This window comes from Choloepus didactylus, chromosome 2 (assembly GCF_015220235.1).
Source record: "Choloepus didactylus isolate mChoDid1 chromosome 2, mChoDid1.pri, whole genome shotgun sequence".
Taxonomy (NCBI): Eukaryota; Metazoa; Chordata; class Mammalia; order Pilosa; family Megalonychidae; genus Choloepus; species Choloepus didactylus.
The window spans coordinates 87475108-87502609 of NC_051308.1; the positions used below are offsets into that span (position 1 = coordinate 87475108).

A 27502-nucleotide genomic window follows, 5' to 3' on the forward strand; every position below is an offset into this window, starting at 1 on the left:
TTTAAAAATGAGCAAAAGACTTGAAAAGAAAAGACATCCCTCCAAACAAGACATAAAAGGGCCATAAAGCACATCATCATTAGTCCTCAGGGAAATGTAAACCAAAACCACAATGAGAGACCATTTCACAACCATTAGAATGGCTGCTTCAGAAAAAAACAGAAAATTACAAGTGTTGTGAGGATGTAGAGAAATAGAGACACTCATTCATTGCTGGTGGGAATATACAATAGTGTAGCCCTGTGGCAGCTCCTCAGAAAGTTAAATATGTAATTACCCTATGACCAGGCAAACCATCTACTAAGTATACACCCAAAATAATGGAAAGCAGGAACTCGAACAGATATTTGCACACCGACGTTCATAGCAGCATTGTTTACAGCTGCCAAAAGATGGAAACAACCCAAGTGTCCATCATACAATGAATGGATAAACAAAATATAGTATATACATACAATGAGATATTATCTAGCCCTAAAAAGGAACGGAGTTCTGATAGTTGCAACAGCATAAATGAACCCTGAAGACATCACGTTGAATGAAATAAGCCAGACACAAAAGGAGAAATAGTGTATGATCTCACTGAAATGAAAAAAATTATAATAAGCACATTCACAGAGTTAAAATCTAGAATATAGGTTACCAAGGGACGAGTAGGGGGTAGGAAATAGGCTTAAAATGTACAGAGTTTCTATGGAGGACAACGGAAAATTTTGGTAATGGATGGTGGTGATGGTAGCACAACATTGTGAACATAATTCGCAGCACTGGATCATATATTTGAATGCGGCTAAAAGTGGAAATTTCAGTTTGGATATTATGGTACTAGAATAAAATTTCTGAAAAAGCCATGGAACTACACAACCCAAACATGGTTAACTCTAAGTTAAACCATGAACTATACATTATACTAGTGTAATTATAAAAATGTGCTTTCATCACTTTCATCAATTGCAACAATGTTCCACACCGATGTACGTTGATAATAGGGTGATATTTAGCAATCCTGCATTTTATGCACAATTGTTCAGTAAACCTACAACTTCTCTAATTAAAAATACATACATATATGTATATACACACACACCACAGGCAAGTCTTGTGTTGAGCACTTTATATTCATGACTTATTTGACTTATTTAAACATCATAAAAACTCTGCAAGACATGTTCTCATTTTTCAATATAAGGAAGCCAAGGCTCAGAAAAGTCCAATGAAACTGCCAAAGATCTCAGCACTGATAAGTGTTAGAGACGGGATCTAATTGCATGTCTGTCTGCCTCCCAAGTTCATGCTCTCTGCGTTTTTCATCACTGGGATATGTGCTAAAACTTGAATTCTCAGAGGGGTAAAACGGTCTTCAAGTCAGGGACAATTTCTTAGATATCTTTGTATTCCCCGTAGTGCCTTGTCGTGCTTCGCATGGCAAGGCACTCAACAAATATTTGTTGAATGAAGAAACCTGGGCTCCGGCCCCAATTTTGCTGTGGACTTAGTTACTCCGTCTCCTGCATCTTGGAGCTGCAGGTGGTTACTCAGCTGGGCAACTTAAGAGTACATGTGAAATCAATTATGGGTGAGGAGGAACCTATTAAAATGTTCTCTTTTGTGTGTGTTGGAATTGAAGGAGAGGAAAGGAAGTTGAGAAGGAAGGGAGCGGAACAGGATGGCTTAAGGGTTGAGTACTAGAGTTTAGAAGATTTCATACCCAGATGGGACAGATGACTTATGTCCACCACTCAGTTCCCATGGCCCATCCGAATGGATTCCTGACTTCAGTCTACTCCTAGGTGACCACATATCCCTATATTTCCAGGTCCTGAGAAGCTACTTTTTTGGAGGACCTGACAGGGGAGCAGTTACATACAATCCTTTCCTAAGCCTCAGTTGCCCTGCTTCAGAGCTATAGGAACTAGACAACTTCAGAAGGTCTAATGTGAAGGGACCCAGGCACCCTCCTTCCCCTTCTTAGAGCCAGACTCTCTGCATTGTCCTCTTCCCTAAATAAAAATATTCTAGCATTCCATCCCATAGTCCAGCTTCCTATTTTGGAACAAGGTGTGTGATTGGGGTAGAGGCAAGGGGCAACGCTAGTTGATTTCATTTTCTTTACCAGTTGTTGCAAGTGCAAGTGAGCCACGACCCCCCAAAAATGCCACTCTAGCCCTTTCACAAAAGCCCTGCAAAAAGACTTGTATGGAGCTGATGCTAAGGGATACCTACCAACAAAACTCTGGGGTGGGGGTGGGGGAATGATTAAACACAGCCCAGAGGCCAGGGCAGGGACAGCCCTCAAAGATCAGACTCCTTCTACGCTACCTGGCTTCCAAAGACGCACCAATTTTCCTGCGCATGAAGCAACACTGCCACCTAGTGCCCACTTTACGATGTATTCCCTAAGGCCTCACATCTCAGGGGGTTTCCAGTGCAATTGCTGGTGTGGCTAGATGGCTTGGCCTCTCTGCTGAAGGGAAAATCCAAGTTTGGTAGACCGAGAACCAAGAAATTTGGTTTAAGTAGGTAGAAGCTGAGGTTTGAGAGCTGTTGGGAAAGAGCCCTGGATTGTACTCAATGGAGCAGCAGAACTACTAGTTGAACTGTATTTATCTCCAGAAAATGCTTCATCATTCTGCAAGGGGGGCAATCCTAGAAACAGGTAGTGACCACCTAAAGAACCAGTGGTAGGGTAAGAGAGGGAAGACTGGCTGATCGGTCGATGAAAGTGAGTAAACTGGTGCAAATTGGAGGCCTTTATTCCTTGGCAGCCTTGTGGTTCTCAGCCCTGGGATCCTTGGTGAATGGTAAGTAGCTAAGCATCTCAAAAAGACAAGATGCCTGAGCACTCAGGAGCCCAGGTGCTGGAATACTGAAGAACGAAGGCCTTGTTCTAACCCCCATCTTTTCCAGATTTTTAACATAAATCTGCACTAAATATTTTTTGATGTGCATGGATCTGAAAAAAAAAGTATAGGATAGAAGGTGGAGAGAAAATAGACCTGGGTATTCTCTGTCCTGGTAGGTCTCCATCCCCCACCCTTCCTGAAGTGGAGCTAAAGTGGAAATGCCAGTACATCACAGGGGCCACTCTGATTTGAAGAGAAAGGAACTTCAGATGCTAGATGATCTGCAAAAGATTTCCTGCCCAATTTTGCATGCTTGGTGAGATTAAGAGAGTTCAGATGGGCACTTTGGAGAAGGAGCTGTGTATGTGTATTATGGAAAGGGGTTGGGGAATTGGTAGTGTTGGACAGGTGAGCAAGAGAAGGAATTGTGCTGGGATTTGGGAGTGGCAAGGAGGGCTGTTACTGGAATTTAAAAAATCCTACATATATAATAATAATAATAATAAAATCCTGCATGCAGAGTGTAAGACAGCAACACAAAGAAGTAACAGGACAGGGGTCAGTTACCTGCACTGTCCTGAATCTATTTACCCCAGCTTTGGGCTTTAATGACCCAGTGCAAGCGTCTCTCGGAGCCTCCCACATATATACTTCTTGCATCCTTCTCTAACTCTAAGCAGCCAGGGAATTGATTCCAGGTCCCTGAGTTGCTACTGCAAGAGGAGGGGTAAGCAGAGTCGTGGGTCTCAGTGTAGATGGCAAGCACTCAGTTTCCCTGGCAGATGGGTCCTAGGAAGCAAGATTAGGCAGCAAGAAAATGTCATCTGGGAAAAAAATTGTGAAGCTGCCAACTCTGATCAGATAATCATCTCATTATTTCTTCCTTTTGGCCCCAGCATAAGGATTTCCTTCCACTCTTTCTCTGCCCCACCCCCCCACCTGTCTTACACACAGCCCTTTCTCTCTCCCTTGTCCTCACCCCGTCTCCCACCAAAAAATAAAGCAAAACCACAAGACTCTAGAATGCTCAGTGTCTGGGAATCCCAGCTTCCAAAGGAGAAATCACAGCCAAAGAGGGGGAGACAGAGTGTCCAGAAGGGATGTTACAGCAACACCCCGTTGAAAGAGGCTCCCTCATTCCAGATTTCTTTCCCCTTGGTCTGAAACTTATTTGCAGGCATCCAGCAACCTGAGAAGTTTTTTAATTTAACGAGTCATCAAGCCATGCGAGGGCTCTGGCGTTCTAGCTCTGCCTGCCTCTGGCACACTTCTTACTGTCTCAGTTTTCTGTTCAATGTAATGGGTCTGGCAAACATCGAGTGCTGTGGGTAACCCTCAAATTAATAAGATTAAAATGCTTCTAGCATATCAGGTGCCTAGCTTTGTGTTAGGTTCTGTCCTATGGGATCCAAAGGGGAAATGAGACACTAAATAATGAAATAAGTCTATTTCCCTAATCCCTTGCTTGAAGCCAGCCTTCCCAGCAAGGCTATGGAAAACAGTTTCCTAACCCCACTCTTCTCTTCACCCTTCTGGGTGACTCTTCATGAAAGCCAAGATCTGGGTGATGTTCCCAGACAGGTGCCTCCAGTTCAAACCTGCATCGTACAAGTTTTCCTCTTTAGGTCCCTCTTACAATAACCAGGGCTAGAACCCAGGATCCTGGCTTGTGTGTGCCCACCTTTTCCAGCAGACCTCACTCTTTCTTTACTGGACATATGGTTGTTGGGACAGACTGAAGGGGACTACAGAACCTGGACCCAGCGATACCATTCTGTCCAGTTCCAGGCCCACTTGCAGGAAAGTGTACAGTCAGGACCTGAGGCCTGTGTACCTTGTTCCCTAACTGCCTGGATCAGCCCAGGATTGACTCACTGCCCAGGTGTTCAGATCCAAGCTGCCTGGGACATAGAGGACTATGAAAAACAGACCATAATACCTCTTCCCCATTCACAAGAACCAAAGAGAGCTTTCCCTTTAAAGGGGGCTAAGAGGGCTGAGATAACAGCAAACACAACATATAGAGCTACATGAGACCAACCAAAGGGGCAAACGCTATTCGAGTTATAGAGTCATTATTGCCAATGGTGTCTGGAATCCTGCTGGGCAGATGAATAAAGCCCTCCCCACTCCCACCCCCACTGGCTTTCCTGACTTTCCTGCTCTGTTCCCTTTCCCCCCTTGCTCTCTATAGTCTAACCCGATCAGAAATGGAGCCAGTCATACCCTGAAGACCACAGAAAGCCCAGGAGGGGGCTATTACCTGCGATGATGGCTGGGTTGTTCTGTCCTCCCTCCGGTTTAACCCAGGCTTCCACTGTGAACGCCTCCCGGGGAATCTCGGCCAGCACTTCTGGACGCAGCAGCAGTCGCTCCCGCCTCCCCGAGAAGTACAAGACAGGCAATGCTCCTGGGGGACCAAAGGTCTCTCCTTCCCAGTGAGGGTCACCTCCGCTGTTTTGGGTGCTGTTCTCCAACGGACGCTTTTTGGCCCCATGCATAAGGGAATGCTTAGGCCAAGGGTGGAAACGACGAGGAGGGATTGAATCAGAGGCTTCCTGCATATCCTCTGCCCGACTCTTCACCACTTGCCGGGGATGCCTGGTCTTGACCCGGCCCTTGCTTTCGATGTCTGGTTTGGGTTTCTTCAGGCGTGCGAAGGTGGTGGTGACGGTGGCAGCAGTGGCAGCACTTCCCTTAATCTCAGCCTCACCTAGAGATTCCTTGGATCCTCGACCACCAAGATAAGTGTCATCATCTCCCAGCAGCTCAGATTGCCCAATAGGACCACCCCCTACCCACGGGACAGCCAGCTGCTCAACCTCACTCCTCACTGCGCTTTCAGTCGAGTCTTGGAGAACATGGCTCACAGCATTTTCCTCTGTGTCTGGCTTACCATGTCCTGCTTGGTGGGTTCCCTGTTCCCCCCCAGGGTAGGGCCTCAGGTACTTCCCAGACTGGCTGGGGTAGACCCCAAAGAGGTGATTCTGGGGAGCAGCTCTCGGTCTTTGAACCTTGGCTCCCAGCCAACAGCGTTCCCCTTCCAATAGCACCTGATCCAGATATCCCCTCTGAGCTAAGGATTTCTTGCGTGTCCAGTCCAGCTCAGAATTGGTGGCACTGAATGCCCACCCAGCCAGAATCACCAGACTTAGTCTCAGAATTGTTAAGCACATCATACCTCCCACAGCTCCTTGTAAAGAAACAGAAGTCAACTTCTGGGTACCACACTGCAACGAAGGGGAGAAGAGAGGGAGACAGGTAGCACTAGCAGTAGATTTGCAGTCTCTAAGGAACTTGTTTTGTTCAGGAACCAAACTTTCCCAAGCAGCCCCAAAAGAACACCTCTTCTTGCTACCTGCGTTGGATACTCCCCTGCCAATGTGGCTTTCGTGCCTCGCCCACTAGGAGTGCTTTCCCTCAGGCCCCTTTCTCTTAACCTTTCTCTTCTTGCTCTATGTTAGACCCCTGCAGAATAAAGTTAATTTCCTCCCAAAGAACTCAGGTTGTTTCTTCTTCTTCTTCCTCTTCCTTCTCTTCCTCCTCCTCTTCTTCTTCTTCAGCCCCTCTGCTCACTGATATTAAAAGAGGTACACGTGCTCAAGTGAAATTCTCTCATCTACACATTCACTCACAAACACAGACCCCTAGCTACCTGAAGTCATTAAAAATAATCGTAGTCTCTAATTTTCACTTCTTTCTTGTTCTTCCTTCTCTAGGAGTTACTTTCTCTTTGTAGTTCTTAACCCAAAATAAGTTCCCCTTAAAACAAATTGCTAGAAGGACTTTTATAGAGGGAGAAACACAGATGATGTTTAGTATCTAAAAATGCAAAAAGAATCCAGGGGCACAAAAATCCAAGCTTGTACTTAACTTTCACTCTCCAGTTGTCCTCCTCAGCCAGATCCCCAACCAGCTTCCAAATCTGCCTGTGCAGGTTAGAAATGAGGGCAGCTCGAGTCTTGGGGTTGTTGATTGCTGAAGGGTTTTTATCCCCCTTTCAACCTGTTGGAATGTTGCAAGTCTCTGTGAAGTTATCCTTTGGGGCTCCAGTCAGATGTTCTCATAGCCTTATGAGCCCGAGAGCCCTTGACTTCACCTCCTGGGCGCCTTGTGGGTCCCTGTGAAGAGAGAGCAAGAAGAGCATATACTTCAGGGGCCTGTTCTCTCCGGTATCCTTCTCTCTTTCTCTTTCTCTCTGCCTGTAATTATCTTCTTGTTTGTTTCACTTAAAGACAATGATGATGTCAAAGCTAATAAGTTCGGTGCATCACTCCACCTACTCCCCGTCCCCTCCTTCCTCCTGAAGACTCCCCACCTCACTGAGGCACTGGGGAGAGAGCCAGGACAGATGCTGCTCTTGGTTTCCCCAGTAAACATCTTGGGTTTTCTCTTTCAGCAGCCGCATCCTACATAATCAATAGCAAACAATCAATACTGCTTTGGAGCACTCTTTTCTGTGTATTCTCTCTCTCTCTCTCTCTCTCATACACACACACATACACTCACAAATGTGTTGTGAACAGACTGGCCTACTGCTTAATACATCCAAACTAGACTTTTAGGGACCACCTGTATCTTTTATTTTGTTTTGTCACAAAATCCCTGCAATTTTTTTTATTTCAATCATTTGGGATTTAAAAGAATAATGCCCTAAATTCATTTTATGTTGGACTTTGGGACAAAGGAGAAATCAAGTATGCTGCTATGAGAAGCATTGAATGGAAATGCCATGAATTCATACCACACAGATTTTCTCTTTCTCTCTCAAGTTACTCAATCTGAAGTTACTAAAAGTCACCATATGCTGAGTGAGCAAATAAACAAATGAGATGCTCAAAATAAGTAATTTACAAAAATGAACAGCTAGACCCAAGCAGCTATTTGTTCAGTTGATTTGAAATGAATGGATAGGATGGGGAAGCACATAATGTGATTTTAATCTCTGTAATAATTTCGGCTGGATGTAGGCTATCTCGAAGTAACTTACCCCTAGACACAAGTGCATGTGCCATGCACACACACACACACATAGACACGCACCACACACACAGAACATGGGTCTGAATCCTCAACACCGATGAGGATGTTTGACCACAGGTGGGTACAAAACAGGTAGAGAAGCACATGAGGTCCTTCATTCAATAATACAAAAAAGCATTTCCACTTTAAAAATCATTGCTTCTGTTACCAGCATACAAAACATACAGCCCACATAACTTTGTCATAATATCATACTGCCTCTTCTTCCTTGGGTCTCCTCACTGACTTCTCAATCCTCCACCTCAGCCAATAACTGGCTTATTTGCCTTAAAAATGCTGTGTCCTGGATCCTCAGCCCCAGCATGCCCTATTTCCCTATGCAGTCATCAACTGGAGCCTCAAAAACAAGCTCCCAAAAAAAGATATCAATTCAGCCATGTGGATACCACTGAGGAGATATCCATGTATCTTGGACTGCTCTTTCTCTTTTATCATTTCCCTAGATCCCTCACTTTTATGACTCAGTCCTCCCCAACCCCCTCAAAGCAGCTCAAGAACAGGGCTTGGGGCTGTGGGGTAGGGGTAGGCAGAGAAGAAAGAGAGGATGAGAGAAAAGAAAGAAAGAAAGAAAGAGGAAGGGAGGAAGGAAGGAAAGAAGAGAGGGGAGGAAGGAAAGAAGGAGAGTCACATTAGTTCAGATACTCAGGTAAGAAAAGGAGAAGTAAACTCCCCCTCCCCATGCCACCCCACAACCCTCAGAAAAAGCTTTCATACCATTCATTTCAGGAAGGAGGAATAACAGAGTAAAGAAGAATTCCGCTGTGCTTTTCTCCCCCTTTTAATGTGTAAATGATGTTGCATCCCCTATAGGTCTCTCCTGGCTCTCTGCTGCTAGTAATCCATTCATAAGGTTTCAAGAAGCTACACAAAACTCAAGCTTCCAGTTTAGTTTCTCTCTCTCTCCCCTTCATTCCTTTGCTCACCACTCTCCTTCAGCTCTTGGCAGTCCAAAGTTTAAAAAAAAAAAAAAATGTTGAACCATTTCTGTGTTTTCCTCCTGTTGTAACTTTTGCTGTGACATCATAACCCTGCCCACCAACACCCCACCTCTCTCTCTCCTTTTCATCCCACCCCTCACCAGTCCCATACCCCCCAAAACAGCCCCCCAACGGAGAAGGAGGGCTCCTGCCAGTTCCAATGTGTGAAAAACATAAAGCTACTAAAAGGTGCCCTCTCCCGCCCCTCCATCCCCCTCCTCTCTTCCCCTCCCTCCTTCACCCACCGCTCAGCCACAGCTCTCTCAAGGCTTTTAACAATGATCCCATCTGTTTGACATGTGCGGAAAGGTGGGCTGGATTCAAATAATCTGTCAAGTGAATCAGATCAAAAACACAGCAACCCCATCCTCAATTCCATCACACACACACACACACACACACACACACACACACACACACACACCAGAACCAGCAAAAGTGTGAGAGGAGAAAGACTTGCGCAGCACCCACCCTCGATGCCAGAGAGAAAGACACCAAACATGCCAAAGGAAACCCAAAATCTCTCTCTCTCTCTCTCTCTCTCACACACACACACACACACACACACACGAATACACGAATAAATGCTGTTGCTTGTTTGTTTATGACAAGCACCCATCCCCCAAGTTCTCTGCCCCTCTAGCCCAAGCCCTGCGAATTCTGCAAGTGCACAGATTTGAAAGCTGGTAGAATCTGTTTTGAAATCTCCAATGAGAGGGTTTTTCCCCCTTTTTCTCACTCCAAAGCACTATCTGTGGCGATCAGACTGGAGCAGGGTTGCCAGCAAATGCAGGAGGCCCCTTCTAGGGTACAGGCTTTCAAACCAGCGAAGCTGGAGGGAATGGATTTAAGGACACACGGCAGGAGCTGACTGAATTTATTTTATTTTGAAGGGGTAGTTGGGGGAGGAATATCATTTCTGAAATGCCCAAGGAATGAAGGGAGAGGATATGGATTTCTTAAACAGTTTATGCAAGAGGAGCGGTGGCTTGTTCTGCAGGTAAATCTATAAGGCAAGAAATTAGAGTTTCCAGATAAACAACGACTAAGAGGGAGACGGAAAGAAGGAAAGAGTGGCGGGGAGGGAGAGGGGATGGGGAGATGGGAAAGTGAAAAGAGGAAAGAAGGGGAGAAGAATAGTTGGGGGTGAGGAAGAAAGATAGGAAAGAAAGAAAGAGGAGTGAGGAAAGAAAAGGGAAAAGGGAAAGAGGGGTTAAGAGGGGGAGCGAGAAGAAAGGCGTGAAATGGAAGGGGAAGGAGGATGAAGAAAGAAGAGAAGAGACTGGGAGGAGAAAGGACTGCAAAAGAGAAGCAAGGAAAAGAGGAGAGAAAAATGAAGCAGTGAGGAAATAAAAAGAGAAAGAGATGGTGAGGCACATATGTGGAGACCATGAAGCAGTTTGGTCCACATTGTTAAGCATAAAGAAATCACAGAGGCAGGTGAAGAGAAAAAAATATAAAATGGGGCAGAGGTTAGGTTTTCCGTACAGAAAACAAAAGACACACAGCAGAGGGACTAACTTGTAGCGACCGGACACATTTAAAATATCAGATTGCACGGCTTCAATAGAACCTTTAAGTGCCTACACATACACGTACACACACACACATCTCTTCCTTCAATATCCACCTCCACTTTCCTGCTTTCACCTTTTTGCTCCCAGCAGACCTTCCCCTGGAGAATTCATGATTAAAATTCAGACACCCACCCCTAAAATAACCCACCTTTAATAGCCTCTTTCTTTGCTACTCTCAGATGGACTATCCAAAGAGGGTCTTGGGTCCTTTAATCTAAAAACTGAACTATTTGTGCACTCATTTCAACCCAAATTATGCTATGTCTCCTTTAAAGCACAGTCCACCCGGGATGTTTTGCTTGTATTTGCTGCTATGGTGGGGCTGGTCATTTTCCATTAGCATTGTCATCATTATTAATAAGAGTCTTTGAGCAGAGGGAGGGGCCAGTCCATGTTGGCGTCCACCTGCTGAATAGAGCCTTAGCAGAGAAAGAGAGGGAGGAGGGAACCCTTAATATGGTCACTGATCCTCTCTGATTTTCTGATTCCAAAATCTCATCTCTTGAGGGAAACGCTCGTCTGGGAGCCAGCCAGGAGCGTAGTAATAAAAGCCTCCCAGAACACAACCAAACGCAGTGTCTATATATGGGAGCCAGATCTGTTTTAGCTACTTGCAGTCTAAAATGACACCCGGAAACAAACATTTCAGCAATATGTTTATTGGAATTTTATTCAACTAGTGCTGGAAAGAGTGAGCTTCTCTGAAGGAGTTCACTGGAAGGCTCAAGATTGTTGCTTTCTGTCCCCTTCCCCCTACCCTGCTCTGGAGCCCAGAGCTGGGAATCAGTGGCTCTACCATCCATGGGGTAACTGGAGATTCCTTCAGGGTGGTCTACTGCAGCCCCTTTTCCATGGGTGAGGAAACAAAGATGAAGTCACAAAATTTGTGGCAGAGCCAGATAGAGCATCTGGATCTCCTGAATCCCAGTCCAGCTTTTTCCCTCTTCTGATTATGCACTGTGGCTTCCCTATCTGCAGGGCTGCCAAGCACACGTCAACTGGATGGAGAGGCAATATCAAAGACTGGCCTTCCATGTTTCACATCCAAGCAAAAATGCCCAGGTAATATATGTACTCAGATCTGTAACTCAGAATCACACAGCACTCAGAAGGGAAGGCAATCTGGATTTCACTCTCCTCCTTGTGCATTTCGAGCCAAGAGAAGCCCTATCTTCTTGTCAAACTGTTTGGTGCTCCATATGTTAGAAAATCATATTTTATTTTTTCCACTACACAATTACTATGATAAATTATTACTGATATTAATGGCAGGATTTTATAAAGTGCCTTTCATCCAAATAGACCAAAATATTTCATAGACAGGTTAGGCTTCCCAGCACCTTGGGAGGGTAACAAGGTAGAGGCACATGTCAGGGATATATTTCCCCTAGTGACAGTCCCTTTTGGGTAAGTGGTTCTTGTAACGTTTTGAGCCTTGGAACCAGTGGGGCCTTCTGGCTGCAGAAGTGTTTAACAGTGATGCTGGATCTTAATTCTGTTCATCAGAGGAATAAAGGCTGTGTGGGGTTTGTGCTTCAAAGAGGATTGCTTTTGCACCTGGAGTCTCTTCAACGGGCAACCTCATAACAAGAGAAATAAGTAAACTTGCACACTTGTTTTTGATTTTACATTTGTGCATTCTTTCTTTCTAACCACAACAACACGAATTTAAGGCAAGTGCAGTGCCCATTTTACAGATGAGGACACTGAAGCTGAAGGAGGTTAAGCAACTTGCCCAAGCATCTGCAGACAAAATAATACAGCGAAAATGAATCCCCAAAGCATTTTGCTAAGTGAAAGAAGCCAAAGTCAAAAGGCCTCATACTGTATGATTCCATTTATGTGACATTCCGGAAAAGGAAATCTGTAGGGATGGAAAATAGTTCAGTGGTTGCCAGAGGCTAGGGATAAAGGGAAAGGGTGAATACAAAAGAACACAAAGAGATTTGGGGGGTCATGGACTGTACTCATTCTTGATTGTGGTGACTATATATGGATGTATGCATTTGTCAAAACTCAAAGAACTGTCTACTAAAAAACTCTATTGTGTATTATATCTCAGTAAACCTGGTGGGGTTGGGGGCACAAAAGCTGGTGGAGAGCAAGGGTCTTCTGATTCTGAATCCAATGTTCTGCCTACATTCTGCAGGTGTCCAAAGGTCAAAGGAGAGTGTGGCACTGCTTGGTGGTCGTCTGTGCCCAAAGCCTCACCTAGACCCTCAGGGGACACTGAGGCATCAGGCTGAACAGAGCACCAAACTGGCTTCTCTTCCCAGCTCCATCCACCCACATGACTCTAACAAATCAAATAACCCATCACCAAATAATAATTGGTCAATGACCCTGCTCTGCCATTCAGTAGCTGCCTGACCTTAGACAAATCAGTGAACTTCTCTGAGCCATCTCTAAATGAGGATACCGGAATACATTACCTCTAAGTTCCCTTCCAGGTCACACTTGAGCTTCTCTAATTTTTCAGCCCAATGCTCTTTCTAAGATTCTGTTTTCTTGGTTGTAAAAATCAGGCAGTGTCTGCTTCCTGTAACTATCATAGAGACTCAGGTGTGTATTAGTAGTGGACACCCATGGTAATCTGTTCTGGATCCAACAGTGTTCCCCCTAAATTCATGGCTTCCTGAAACTGAGAATGTGACTTTATTTGAAACAGGCTCTTGGCAGATCTAATCAAGTTAAGATTAGGTCATACTGGATTAGGGTGGGCCCCAAATCCAACAACTGGTGTCCTCATAAGAGGGAGGCTTGTGCAGACACACAGAGGGAAGACAGCCATGCGGAGACAGAGGCAGCCATTGGAGGGACGCAGCTGCAAGCCAAGGCATGCCGAAGAGGGCTGCAGCAGCCGGAAGCTGGAAGAGGTCAGGAAGTATTCTTTCCTTGAGACTTCAGAGGGAATACAGCCCTGTCTACACTTTGAGTTTGGACTTCCAACTGCCAGAACTCTGAAAGAATAAATTTCCCTTGTTTTAAGCCAACCAATTTGCGGCACTTTATTATGGCAACCCTAGGAAACTCAGACGTAATCCTTAGAAAAAAATGTAACTCCATTATAACACTGATATTCAGAAAAAGAATAGCAAGTGGGGAGTTTGAGAGTTCCCCATTCTAATGAGAAAGATGTCCTATAAATATGAATCATTGTCATGTATTTAGTGAACAAAATATTGGAACACATATAACAAAATACTTAAATGGGAAAAGTTTTTAAATATGAAAACTGTGCCAGAAATTTTAAATTTGATAATGTCCCCAAGATGGTAATAATAATATTATCATTAACAATAATAAAAGCTAACCTTTATTGCTTACAATGTGCCAGGCAATGTTCTAGACATTTTACATGTATGAATTGATTCAATCCTCAATCCTGTGAGGTGAGTACTTCTATCATCCCCACTTTCAAATAAAAAATAATATTAGTGGCTGACATTTGTTGAGCACATATTATATGATCAATGTAGTATCTACTAATCAATGTAAATATACTAGATGATTTATGTAAATTGTCTCATTTAATACAATTAACCTAGAAGATAGCTCCTCTATGATTCCCATTTTTAGATAGCAGAACCAAGGCACAGAAAGTTTAAGCAACTTACTCATACAGCTTGTAAAGAGCTGCCTGTCTCCAGGGACCCCAGCTCTTAATCACTGTAAGGCACTGGTTCTTCATAAAGTATATATTTACACCCCAATTACAATTTGACTCTCAGCATAACAAAGTCAGGCTTTTTCTGATGAGAACATCACTGTGATTTCTCTGGAGTGGAGAATAGAAGACCTTCCTTAGGACTTTTCCTAAAGTTTTCTCTAGGTGAGGGTCTAATGCCTCCAAGAAATGTAGCCGCAGGTAAGAACAATAGCCAATGGAAAACCAGTCATTCTTCAACTCATTAACTCCATCTGGGAGGAATTAAGCAAGATGGATAAATGTTGAGTTGTCTATTTATTATTGCTAATACAAAATTTTAATACTAATAGATAATAGCTATTAGTTGATTCCTTATTAGAGCCAGGCACTGTAAAATATTTACTTCATTTTTATCTCACTTAAATTTAGCTATAACTATCTCCAATGTACCCTGCTCTTTCCTCTACATTTCTGTATTAGTCAGCTTTCACTAGGTTATACTGTGGTAACAAACAACCCCTAAATCTCAGAGACCTACAAGAGAAAAGATTTATTTCTCATATATGTTACAAGTCAGCTGTGAGTTAGTTGCAGCTGTCGTCTCTCCTCCCCATTTGTGTGTGTGTGGGGGGGGTGGGGTGTTTATTCTGGAATTGAGGGTAATGGAACCGCAGCTATGAGATTTGCCATTCTTGTTGTAGAGCAGTAGTTCTCAGCCAGGGTTGACTTTGCCCTCCAGGGGACGTTTGGTACCATCTGGAAACATGTTTGATTGTCTCAACTTGGGGAAGGATGCTATAGGCATCTAGTGAGTAGAAGTTAGGGATACTACTGCTAAACATCCCCCAATGCACAGGATAGAACCCACCCCCTGCCCCAACAAAGTATTACCTAGCCCAAAATGTCAATAGAGCCAAGACAGAGAAATCCTTAAATAGAGGGAAAATTGGCAATGAAAGAACCATAATGAGTCTTAAAGCTTCTGCTTGAGTGCAGCATAGGTCACTTCTGCCTATGTTCTATTGGTCAAAACAAGCCATGGCCAAGTCAGACATCAATGAAGTAAGGAGTCTTACAGAGAGAAGTTGCAAGTCACATGGCAATGGGCATGGATATAAAATCTTCCTACAGGGGTAGGAGCAAACTATTGGGGACAATAATGCAATCTACTACAATTTAATTAACTGAATGAAGGCAACGAACAAAATAATGCCCAAGGGTTTTGAGTATCCCGGGATGGTGGGTGGCAGTGGAGTAGAACGCAAAGAGTACTTGGGAGAAAGACCCATAGGGAGCTGGGCCTTTTTGAATGAGTTAGATGATCTGAGTGACCCAGATCTTGTCTGTAAGAGGGAGATGCTACCACCTGTCACACAGGATTGTCAGAAGGATTCATGAATTGAATCCCAGTTGGTTCTCATCCTTTGTGCCCCATTCTTAATGTACACACTGGTCTTCCTCACAAGTTTGTAATTTCTTTGTATTCTTTCCAGTCACACTTTTCAAACTGAGGAAGGTGGCAGTGGGCAAAGGGAAGGCGGGGGCACAAGATTAACATGGCATTTGCTTCTAGAACATCAATTTTTCTGAAAGACTTATTAAATCAAAATGAGTATGGATATATTGTAGAGTAAAATGCAAAATGTATTTATTCACTCATTTTTAATGATAAAACATGAGATTTACTTTCCTTTGCCTAGGGCTGCTTCTTGGAAAAGTTTGAGAAACAATGATTTAAAACCTATAATACCCCTTGCTGAAGCAGGATATTATTTTTTAATACAATTTTTTTATTAGAGAAATTGTAGTTTACAGAAAAGTCATGTAGGAAATACAGAGTTCCCATAGATCCACCACCACTACCCCCCGCCCCATTATTAACATTTTGAAGCATCACTCGGTGCCTGGCACAGAGAAGCACATGAGACATGTGGTTATTAACTATTAACTGAACAATTTCTACATGCAAGCCAGAGACCCATAATACTTTGGCCCGCTGTTTTGATTAATTTTGACCTCATCATTTTCACCCAATAAATAGTTTTGACGCCACTATTTTTGGCTGCTGGGGATAATTTGACATCGTGCTATGAAAATCAACATTTAAATCAGCATTACTCCAAAATTGATTATATTTCAAAAGCAAAACTTATTAAACCACTTTACCTCTGTGATCAATTTATTCCAGTGTTGTTAAATCACTTTCATTTTTTCTATTAAATGTTTATTCTACTAAAATCAATTTTCATCCAGACCAATTCTTAGCTGTCTGGTTAAAACAAAAATTTGATTAGTAGATCAGCTTTTGTCCACATGACATTTACCAATTACAGCTTTAACCATTGTAAGTTTCCTTTTGCGCTAATTATTTCTACTAAGTCCAATGTTCCTAGTACAAATTTTTCAGATGTAATTTTGACAGTGTGCAATTTTATTTCTTTATCAGATTTTTTTTCATTCATTATTTCTGTTGATAATATTCATTGTGAGTTGGTAAAAATTTTGAGTCTTTGCCTTTATCTTTTGGCAAATCTATGAGAAAAATGTAAACATCTTCCCTCAGATATTCCAGGATTGCTGTCTTATACAGAACTGACTGACCTATTGTATTCTCAATCTATGTAGTTTCCAATCACTTGGCTTGTCATAGCCTAACTAACTACACCAAAGAAGAAGCAAAAAGAAAATAACGGTAACAAAATGTCCTAGGAGAAACAGGGGTCCAAATCATAAGGTCAAAATGGATAGCAAAAAATATGTGCTTCAAAATGTTAGTAATAGGAGAGGGAGATCTATGGGAACTCTGTATTTTCTACATGATTTTTCTGTAAACCTACAACTTCACTAATAAAAAAAATTATATTAAAAAATAATATCCTGCTTCAGCAAGGGGCATTATAAGTTTTAAATCAGTGTTTCTCAAACTTTTCCAGGAAGCAGCCCTAGGCAAAGGAAAGTAAATCTCATGTTTTATCATTAAAAATGAGTGAATAAATACATTTTGCATTTTACTCTACAATATATCCATACTCATTTTGATTTAATAAGTCTTTCAGAAAAATTGGTGTTCTAGAAGCAAATGCCATGTTAATCTTGTGCCCCCACCTTCCCTTTGCCCACTGCCACCTTCCTCAGTTTGAAAAGTGTGACTGGAAAGAATACAAAGAAATTACAAACTTGTGAGGAAGACCAGTGTGTACATTAAGAATGGGGCACAAAGGATGAGAACCAACTGAGATTCAATAATGTGATGCAGAAAGCAAGCACAAAGGAATAAATTATGACTGAAACAGAAAGAGAAAGAAGCTCTAGTTCACTGTTCACTCACTTCACCTCAGCTAAAGAAAGCATCTGAGAAATGGCACAAGTATTTAGAACCTGAGCTAAAACCTGGAGTTCTAGATCAGAGCTGACCCTAACACAGGGCATCAGTGTTTCTGAATCAAGTGCTAACATAACAACTAATGTGTATGGAACACTTTCGACATTCCTCTACTAGGAACTAGGCATGCATAATGTCAATAGAAGTAGTTACTATTAATATTGTCATTTTTTATGGCATTTTATGACTGTAGGGACTGAGACAGGGATTTGCCCAAGTCATCACAGAGACTGCCAAGAGGCAGGATCAAGGTAAATCAGCAAGGCTCAGTTACAAGGTCTTCTGAGTGCCATGGAGTCAGTCAAGCTGAGATCTTCTCTAGACTTTGGCTATGCCCTTACAGGTCCAGAATCGGGGTAGGGAGACTGAGAATGCACTAAGGCAACACCAGCAGTCACAACAGATAGCCTCCCAAATCTCAGTAGCTTAAATGATAGAATAATTTCTGCCTGCTAAGATCCATGCAAGTGTTCCTGGTGGTCATGGTGATCCAGTGCCTAGGTTCCTGCCATCTGGCTTCACCTTCCCTTCAGCTGGTGAATATAAAAAAAAAGAGATGGTCCACTTCTTAACCACATCACATGGAAGAGACACGTATCACACTTCATTGGAAAGAAATAGCCAATGTCATCACCTGGAAGCTAAGGGGCTGGAAATGGAGACCCTGGCCAGACACCAGTTCCTTGGAATTCTACACCATGGAAGGGGAGCACTATTCTCTGACAGGCAGCTAGTTGCCCTGCCAAAGAGGATGTGTTCATCCTTCCATTATTTCAGGGTGTAGCACTGGAGATAGAGTGGGAGAGGTGGGAAAGTCCTGGCCTGGGCTGTGAGGTTCTGAGAGGCCTGGGGTAGTTTCTCAAAGGAGAAGTCAAAGTTGAAGGAGTAAGCTGAGCTACAGCTCCATGAGAAGACATGTACCAAATAACCAGAAGGGTAGTCTGGGGCTCTAGAAAGTGACTGAACAGAAGAGGCCAGGAGCAAAGCTGAAGCTGGAATACAGGGCTCAAAATCCAGAAAGCAGAGACAAGAGAACAAGGGGATTGTAAGAAAGCACAGAGCAGTGGGGGGATTTTCTTGAGTAGAGACTACTACACAGAAACAAAGGAATGGAGGAGAGAGTTGGCTAAGTACCAAGGCAGAGGCAGAGTGGATAAGACAGTGGTATTTTCTTTGGACACACTAGAGAAACCAAAGATGAACCCTCCTTAGATACCTGGCTGCCTCTTCTTCCTAAGTTTTCTTCTGGAAAGTGTCACCCCCAACACTGTGGGACCCTGAAGGAGCCAACACTGATATTTGGAAATCATTTTGCCTCCATTTGAAATGGACAGAGTTACAGAGGTATCACTGGTGGCTGTGAAATTCCTCCCACACTATGAAAGTGCAGGATAAGGAGCCATAGTCTAGAAACTTTTGGAGGTGAAAAAGCTAAAATTACTCTTTTAAAGGAATTAAAGGAACTTCTACTGGAGAAGTTTTGTAGATCCTAGGGCATTTTAAATACTTTTAAAAGGAGTTCCTATTGCTGAGCTATGCCATTAATTATTTTTTAACTGCTGAAACATGGTCCATTTGTAAATATTTCAAAATGGATATGCCCTCCCAGATGTCTTCAAGAAAGGAAGTAGGCCTATGGAAGATGAAATTTACTCTCCCCAACCTCAGCCCAGCCCAACCATTCTATATATACAGTCATGGCTGGAGGAAGGAAATCAAACCTAAAGTTGTCAGATGTCCTCCAATCCATTTAGCAGAGACTCTGTCCAATAAATATCTGGAAAAGTTCAGTCTTCACTTCTATAGACTCAATTCTAGGTAATGCGATATACTAGTTAAAAGGGCAGGTGCACCATCCCGAAGCAATTTGGGTGGAGAATAAAAATATATATTCGGTGCCCCCCTGAGGAGCTGGGGGGAGGATGCAGAGGTGTTGGGCTTCCTCACCTGAATTGTTGCTGATGTTCTCACAAACATTGGAGATTGACAGCTTGACATGCTGAGCCCTCTGTCTTGGGGCTTGCCCCTATGAAGCTTGTTACTGCAAAGGAGAGGCTAAACATGCTTATGATTGTGCCTAAGAGTCTCCCCCTGAGTGCCTCTTTGTTGCTCAGATGTGGCCCTCTCTCTCTAACTAAGCCACCTTGGCAGGTGAAATCACTGCCCTCCTCCCTATGTGGGACCTGACTCCCAAGGGTGTAAATCTCCCTGGCAACACAGGATATGACTCCCGGGGATGAATCTGGACCCAGCATCGTGGGATTGAGAACATCTCCTTGACCAAAAGGGGGATGCAAAATGAAACGAAATAAAGCTTCAATGGCTGAGAGATTTCAAATGGAGTCAAGAGGTCACTCTGGTGGACATTCTTATGCACTATATAGATAACACTTTTTAGGTTTTAATGTATTGGAATAGCTAGAAGTAAATACCTGAAACTACCAAACTCCAGCCCAGTAGCCTTGAATCTTGAAGATGATTGTATAACAATGCAGATTACAAGCAGTGACGATGTGATTGTGAAAACCATGTGGATTGCACTCCCTTAATCCAGTGTATGAATGGATGAGTAGAAAAATGGGGACAAACACTAAATGAAAAATAGGGTGGGACGGGGGAATGATTTGGGTATTCTTTTTTACTTTCAATTTTTATTCTCTTTCTGATTCTTTCTGGTGAAAGGAAAATGTTCAAAAATAGATTGAGGTGACAACTATATGATGGTACTGTGAACAATTGATCGTACACCATGGATGGTTGTATGGTATGTAAATATATCTCAATAAAACTAAATTTTTAAAATAAGGGCAGGTGTTCTAGGCTGACAGGCATGGGTTCCAATCTGGGCTCTGGCCCTATTGCCTGTGTGATCTTGAGCAGGTTTCAGTGCCTCCACTGGGGATAACAGCATGCCTTTGCCATAGGAGATGGGATGTAAAAAGGAAAATGACTCAGCAATGTATGTATAATGCACAGAATAAGCACTTAATAAACATTAGTTTTACTAAAGAGGCCAAGTCCTTCAACTTTTCAACCCTACAAGTTCCATTCTTGTTTTAAACTTAATCACTTCCAAGGGTCCATTTTTATTTCACTTCTCACTACACTCAAAAGATAAGTACTCCTTTTCTATGCCCCAATTGCTCCTTTGTTTGTCTAAATCTGTTGTTCTCAATCCTGTCAGTCTTACAAGCCCCATTTTTATAACAAATATTTTGTACTGAAAATTCAAACATCTTATGACCGAACTATATATGCAAATTTTATAAACTCAATGCTCAAACTGTAATATAACAGAAACATTAAATAATTTATCATGAAATAATATGAATTTCAATATGTAAGTATTTCTGACACAAGTACTTTAGAAGACAATGAAATAACCAAATACTTGCACTACTTATAATGAATGTTTGGATTTAGGAGAAATAAGAAAGTATTCAACAAATACTAGAGCTATATATTGACATTTTGAAATAAGGGCTAATGAAGTAAATTAGCACATATCTGTAGAGTCAAAGTGCCTATAACAGCTCCAAATGAAGACTGCTGCAGGTGCGGGGCATGGGTGACTCAAAAAGTCTGAGCAACATTGACATCGGTGACTTGGTTTCCCAAAATGGAGAAGCTTGATGAAATTTGTGAACAAATCAAAAGACAATCTCCCTTCAATAACCTGAGCAATCACATTCTTGAGAATATATTTGAACTGTGCAAAAAAAAAAAATACTTTGTGTTTCTGTGCTTATATATGAAATAAAGTTAGCTCCAAGACTCAGATCATTATAAATGGTTTTTATTTTTTTTATGTTTGGCAGGTACATCTGAGAGTCAAGCGGGATGTAGGAAACTCATTCTATGGGACTATCCTGCATTATAGGATGTTCACCATCCCTGGTGCATCCATGAATGCCAGCAGTACCCTCCAAACATTGTGGCACCAAAAACACCCTCACTATTTTCCAAAATATCCCTAGGGGGCAAAACTTCCTCCACTAAGAACCACTCATCTAAACCAAAGTCAGAATATTATACAGACCAATCTGGTTGAATTTTTATATAAGTATTTGCTCCTGAAACACTGCCAATATCCACAGGTGAGGAAGTCAGGTGGGGAAGGTTTCTAACTGCATTTTTATGCTTTTTTTTTTTTTTTGGTGTTTAAGCTGAAGCACATAATCCTCAATAGTGATTTGAATTGTGTGTGCCTTATATGCACATAAGGATGTACAGAATACATTCTGTCAAATGATTACCTTTCTTAATATCACCCAGTGATCTCCTCCATGCTCAAGTGGCAGTTTACTCAACTCCATTAAGCTGCCTCTACTGAAAAATAAATAAATAGAAAACAGTATCTGGGATAATGGACCTCGAAACTCAAAGCATCAATTCTGGTCCTTGGATCCCAGTGCTAAATAATCCATCTCAAATTATTAGTGGAAAATGTTAGTTTCGGAGGCCAGGGCCAATACGTGCTCTGAGCCCATCCTTGGGACTAAAGCAATGGCATGTGGGAAGCCATAGTGAAGATGCTGGTCTTCACCGGAAACAGGTGTTTTGCACAAAATGCTACACATGCTCTGCTGGTCAGTTTGAGTTCTCACTTTCCTTTCTGAATTGAATAGGTCAGCTTACCAGAGCCTGGAATGGTTGTGGAGCCTCATCTTAACTCAACTTTTCAACTTCCTCTTACCCTCTGAGATAGGTAGGTCTTCCTTCAGTAAAGAAGCAGTTCAGACATTATTGCCTTACCCAGTCTCAGCAAGCATAAATTGAGCATTTTCTCCATACCACGCATCACGCTAGATTCTGGGGATACACTGACACTAAGAACAAGACCTCCCCAGATTGCCTCACAGAATTATAAGGGAGAAAGACATGGACATGGATAAAGTATGGGACATTGCAGTAAGTGTTGTCTCAGAAGTTTGAATGCAATGCTATTGAAGCATCAAATATATAGAAACTAACTCTTCGTGCAGTAATTAAGAGGGATTTCACAGAATGGGTGACTTTTGAAGAGGGTCTTAAATGAACACTAGGAGTTTGTCACGTGAAGGGCATTTCCAGAGAAATGCATGTATAAGAGGTCCCAGTAGCACTTTATTCAAACCCGTGAGAAAGAACTTATTGCAATGCCCTACCATTTACCCACATTTAAGTTGTTCTCTTTAATGTCTCTGTAAGGGAATCCAGGGTGGTACCTGTGTCTTATTATCCATGTATCCCCAGAGTTATGAGAAAACCAGGCTCAGTTGTGGAACCATGAAAAATTATGATCACTGGGGAGAAGAGTTTCCTAGAAAGAAGCAAAAGGTTCCTGTCTTCCTGTTGAAGAGCCTGGAGATTTTACCAGACAGATGACATCAGAAAGGACACATAGAAGTTGGAACAGCAGCCACATCTCTCAAAGATACAACAAAAAATTGCATTTGAATGAGAAGATTCAAATTTGTTCATTTGAATGACAAGATTCAAATTCAAGTCCAGAACTGGAAGAAAAACATGGCCACAATCAAAATATTCTGTGACTTTCTGCCCAGTATGGGTTCTCCTGAAATTGAACAGGACTTAAGTAGAATGAAGGGCAGGAAACCCTGTATCCAGAGAAATCTTCACTGGTCCAGAGGGAAGTGTTTTACTGGAGCACAGCACTCACTTCCTGATGCACAAATCTCCTATGCGCCTGCCCAAGTGTTACAGATTGAATTGTATTTCCCAAAAGACATGTTCGAGTGCTAAACGCAAGTTCTGTGAAAGTGAACTTAACTGAAAATGGAACTTTGAAGGCGTCGCTAATTAAGATGAAGCCAAGCTGAATTAGGGTGGGTCCTAATCCAATATGACTGGTGCCCTTCCAAGGAGAGGAAATGTGGACACAGAGAAAGAGAGAGAGCTGGCCATGTGACAGAGGCAGAGATTGAGTTATGCTGCAACAGGCCAAGGAACACATGGCTTGCCAGCCACCCACCAGGGGAAAGGCAAGGAGTGAATTCTCCCCTTTAAGAGGAGGTGAGGCCCTGCTGACACCTGGATTTTGGACTTCTAGCCTCCAGAACTGGAGATAATAAATTTCTGTTGATTAAGCAAACTTAGTTTGCAGCCCTGGCAAACTAAGACACTGAAGGATACCATAACTTGTGTGGAAAATCGCACATAATACACAGCTGGAGTCACAACCAGCTTCCCGGTCACTCCTCTCTCTTCCTATATGTCTTCCCTCTGCCCCAGATCATGAGCCACTTAAGTGCATGGACCTATTCAGCTCTGTGTCCCTAAAGCCTAGTAGGGCACTTGGATAACAAAATAGGAAACACAGTAATTGTTTGTAGAACTGAACAGAAATAGAGGCCATGTGTAAGGCATCCACTCTGCAGAGGGTGGCAGCTTCTGCAGCTTCTGCTGGGCTAGACCACCATCGCCTAAGCCTGAGCTTCCCATCATCCTGCTCCTGGGGACCTCCTCTCCATCAGGGTCCTGTGCGATTCAGCCAATCCAGGCTCATACCTATAAACCATACCAACTCAGGCAGCAGGTGGGAAAACTGGAGCAATTCTTGAGCCCTCTAATCTCTGAAGTCAGAATGCCTCTCATCTGCTTGGTTAGACCAGCATGAACTGAAAGTAGTGAAGAGATTAGCCAGCAGAGAAATGAAAGATCTTTACTTAAAACCTATTAAACTTAAATCCTGATCTCATTCATCACCATGTGAGATGTAGGTGAGAGAAAAAGGGTTCAGACATGACTGAAGTCTCTTCAAGAATCTGAGGGATAATCTGTAAAGGTTATGTAAATAGTCATGACTTTAACCAAAACTTTTAAAACCCTGAGACCAAGTAAAATGACTGTAGGACTTTCAGAACCAGAATCTCAGCTGGGCTCTTATATTAGTCTGTGTTTCAAAGAACTTTGAATGCAGAGCTGGATGCAGGGTTTATATATGGCTTGAATTTATGAAGTGTTGTCTAGTGATGAGGTAAAGGGACTTTAAAAAAAAACTACCCGAGTGTGAATTCAGCTTAGGGGATTTGAGACTTGATGGGGGATTAAAGGCATGTTGGAGGGATGTGAAGTAAGACTGATCCAAAAAAGAGAGTGGAAAGGTTATAAGTTCCCTTTCTTCCTTCTTCATCTCTAGAAGCAATCATATGAGCTTGTTCAGAGGAAACCAGACTTGTTTGGCTTTGGAAGAAATGTGAATTGGAACACAGTGGATCAAGGCTCGGGCTCTGGAGACAAACAGATGTGGTTCTGGAGCCCAGGCATCGTCAGTGTGACCTTGAACAAAAGCCTTTGCCTCCCTGAGTCCTGATTTGCACTTCCATACAATAGGGAAAAATAATAGCTCTTACCTCAAAGAGTTATTTTGAGGATTAAACAAAATGGTGAATGTAAACTGCTTAGTACACTCCTGACACCTACACATGCTCAAGAAATGCTGAGAGTATTGAACCTAGGAGCTGTACTGGCTCTATGGGGACAGAGTGGGGAAGGAGAAAGGGGAGGAGAGGTTTGATAGTGTAGAATAAAATGCTAGGAGGGGAGGATGAAAGGCAATGAGATCAAAATAAGGTTTGTAACACAATGAATCACTGTTGAGATTATGAATAAAGCAGAATTGAGGCAAAAGCCTTCCTCAAAGCATTAGTCTCCCCCACCCCACAAAAGAAAGAGAACAGCAGGCCTGGGCTTGATGGTTGGATCAGGACATGAAATTGAAGTTGGAGGAAGGAATTCATGAATCACAAGGTTAAGTTATACAGGATTGGTTAAATTACACAAATTAGCAAAGGTCCAGATAGTCCAAGGAAGGTCAAGCTCACACTCTAGGTCTGGGCAGCAGGACCGGGGTCCAGAGTCCAAAGCACTAACAATAGAAGTATAGAAAATGTCTGGTCTTTGAACAAGGTTGCTTATTCTGTGTTTGCTTTGGCCAAGCACTCAGGTGTATGGTGGTGGACAGAGGCAAAGAGAGATCCCCTGATTAAGATACCCCAGGAGGTACTTCCACAGAAAATTTGAAGGGTTGCTCCTTCCACATTTGGGGAAGCACAGTGCTTAAATCTTTCCCAGATTAATTTTATTCATTCATTTACCTGTATCAGGAAAAGAAGCAGGTATGTGCATGCATCATACACACGGACACACACGTGCACAGACACACACACACAACATGTCTCTTTTGCCTTGAAATAGCCATCTTTTCTTCTTTCTCTTTTGAGTGACAAGTCAAAATATTTGACTTCTGAAGCATTGAACAAAGAAAGACAATAAGTATATGAACACAGAACTTGGTGATGGACAAGATACAAGGTAAGTTCTAGTATGTATGCCAATATCCGTTGCACAGGATAGATAATGGGAATTTTTAAATATTAACATTTGGAATTTATTGAGCATTTCTTGTATTCAGAGAACCCATTTACAATATATGCCAGATGAAGTGGCATAAGAGTAACTCAAATCCCATGAGAATAATTACTAAGCAGTGGAGACACAGAGGTGCAAGATGGTACAGCATAGATGAAAATCTTTGGCTCCCTTCACTTCCCAACTCCTGAATGTTGTCCAGTACTGTTCTAGTTTGCGAATGCTGCTGGAATGCAAAATACCAGAGACAGATTGGCTTTTATAATTGGGGGTTTATTTGATTACACAGTTACAGTCTTAAGGCCATAAAGTGTCCAAGGTAACACATCAGCAATCGGGTACCTTCACCGGAGGATGGCCAATGGTGTCCAGAAAACTTCTGTTAGTTGGGAAGGCATGTGGCTGGCATCTGCTCCAAAGTTCTGGTTTCAAAATGGCTTTCTCCCAGGATGATCCTCTCTAGGCTGCGGTTCCTCAAAAATGTCACTCTTAGTTGCTCTTGGGGTGTATTTCCTCTCTCAGCTTCTCCAGAGCAAGAGTCTGCTTTCAACAGCTGTCTTCAAAATGTCCCTCATCTGCAGCTCCTGTGCTTTCTTCAAAAGTGTCCCTCTTGGCTGTAGCTCCTCTTCAAAACATCACTCTCAGCTGCACTGAGTTCCCTCTGCCTGTCAGCTCATTTATATGGCTCCAGTGACTCAACTTAGACCCACCCTGAATGGGCGGAGCAACACCTCCATGGAAATTATCTAATCAGAGTCATCACCCACAGCTGGGTGGGGCATATTCCAAAGAAACACTCAAAGAATTACAATCTAATCAACACTGATAACGTCTGCCCATACAAGATTACATCAAAGATAATGGCGTTTGGGGGACACAATATATTCAAACCGGCACAAGTACCTTGGAGGGGAAGCCAGTGGGCACCCATTGAGTCAGCATTGGGAAGAAGAATTGAGTCTGTGAATCAAGTGTACTCAGAGCAAAGGAGCAACCAGAGTACAAAATTATTTCTAGAACATGCTTACCCTTCATTATCAACCTGGTCTAGAAGAATCCACAAAGAAGGGTCCTGTTAGAAAATAAACCCCTTGGGAAAATATCTGCTTTACCTCTACAGGGCTGTGAATGGAAGCAGTGTGTCATGGAGGTTAACCGCATGGGCTCTGGAGTTAGATAACTAATGTCCAAGCCTAGCTCTACCCTATATATGCCCTCTTCTAAATTTCAATTCCTCATGTGCAAAATCAGGATGGTAATTTCAGCTCCCTCACAGGATTATGGGGAGATATGAACAGATGTTAGCACAGGACCAGGGTAGACAGTGTATGTCCAACACCTGTAGCAATATTACCATTTGTGGTATATTTGTTGTGTTAATGGTTCCAATCCTTCATCCTTCCCTGTATCTAACTGTGTAGTGCTCTCCCACTCTATCTGAGCTTGGTCGTGTAATGTGCTTTAGTGAATGGTATGTTAGCAAATGTGACAAAGTACAGGCAGAGGTAGATGTGCAGAAAGAGGACAGAGGGGAAGGAAGGCTCACAAATAAATACACTCCTCTCTTATGCTGTATGGGATCCCATTACAAGCTTGAAATGGCACTGGGTTTGTATTTAGTCTGCACTTACTGGAATGTGAAATTTGCATGACAAAGG

The 27502-nt window shown here is 42.7% G+C and overlaps 1 protein-coding gene across 1 annotated transcript in view; it reads right to left on the reverse strand.

The window, feature by feature from the left end:
• PAPPA2 (pappalysin 2) overlaps positions 1-6022 on the reverse strand; it is a 289990-nt gene extending 283968 nt beyond the window's left edge. The window contains exon 1 of the mRNA XM_037806710.1: positions 5107-6022. Coding sequence (XP_037662638.1) covers positions 5107-6022 — 916 coding nt within the window. The remainder of the gene's footprint in view (positions 1-5106) is intronic.
• Between the last annotated feature and the right edge of the window lie 21480 nt (positions 6023-27502).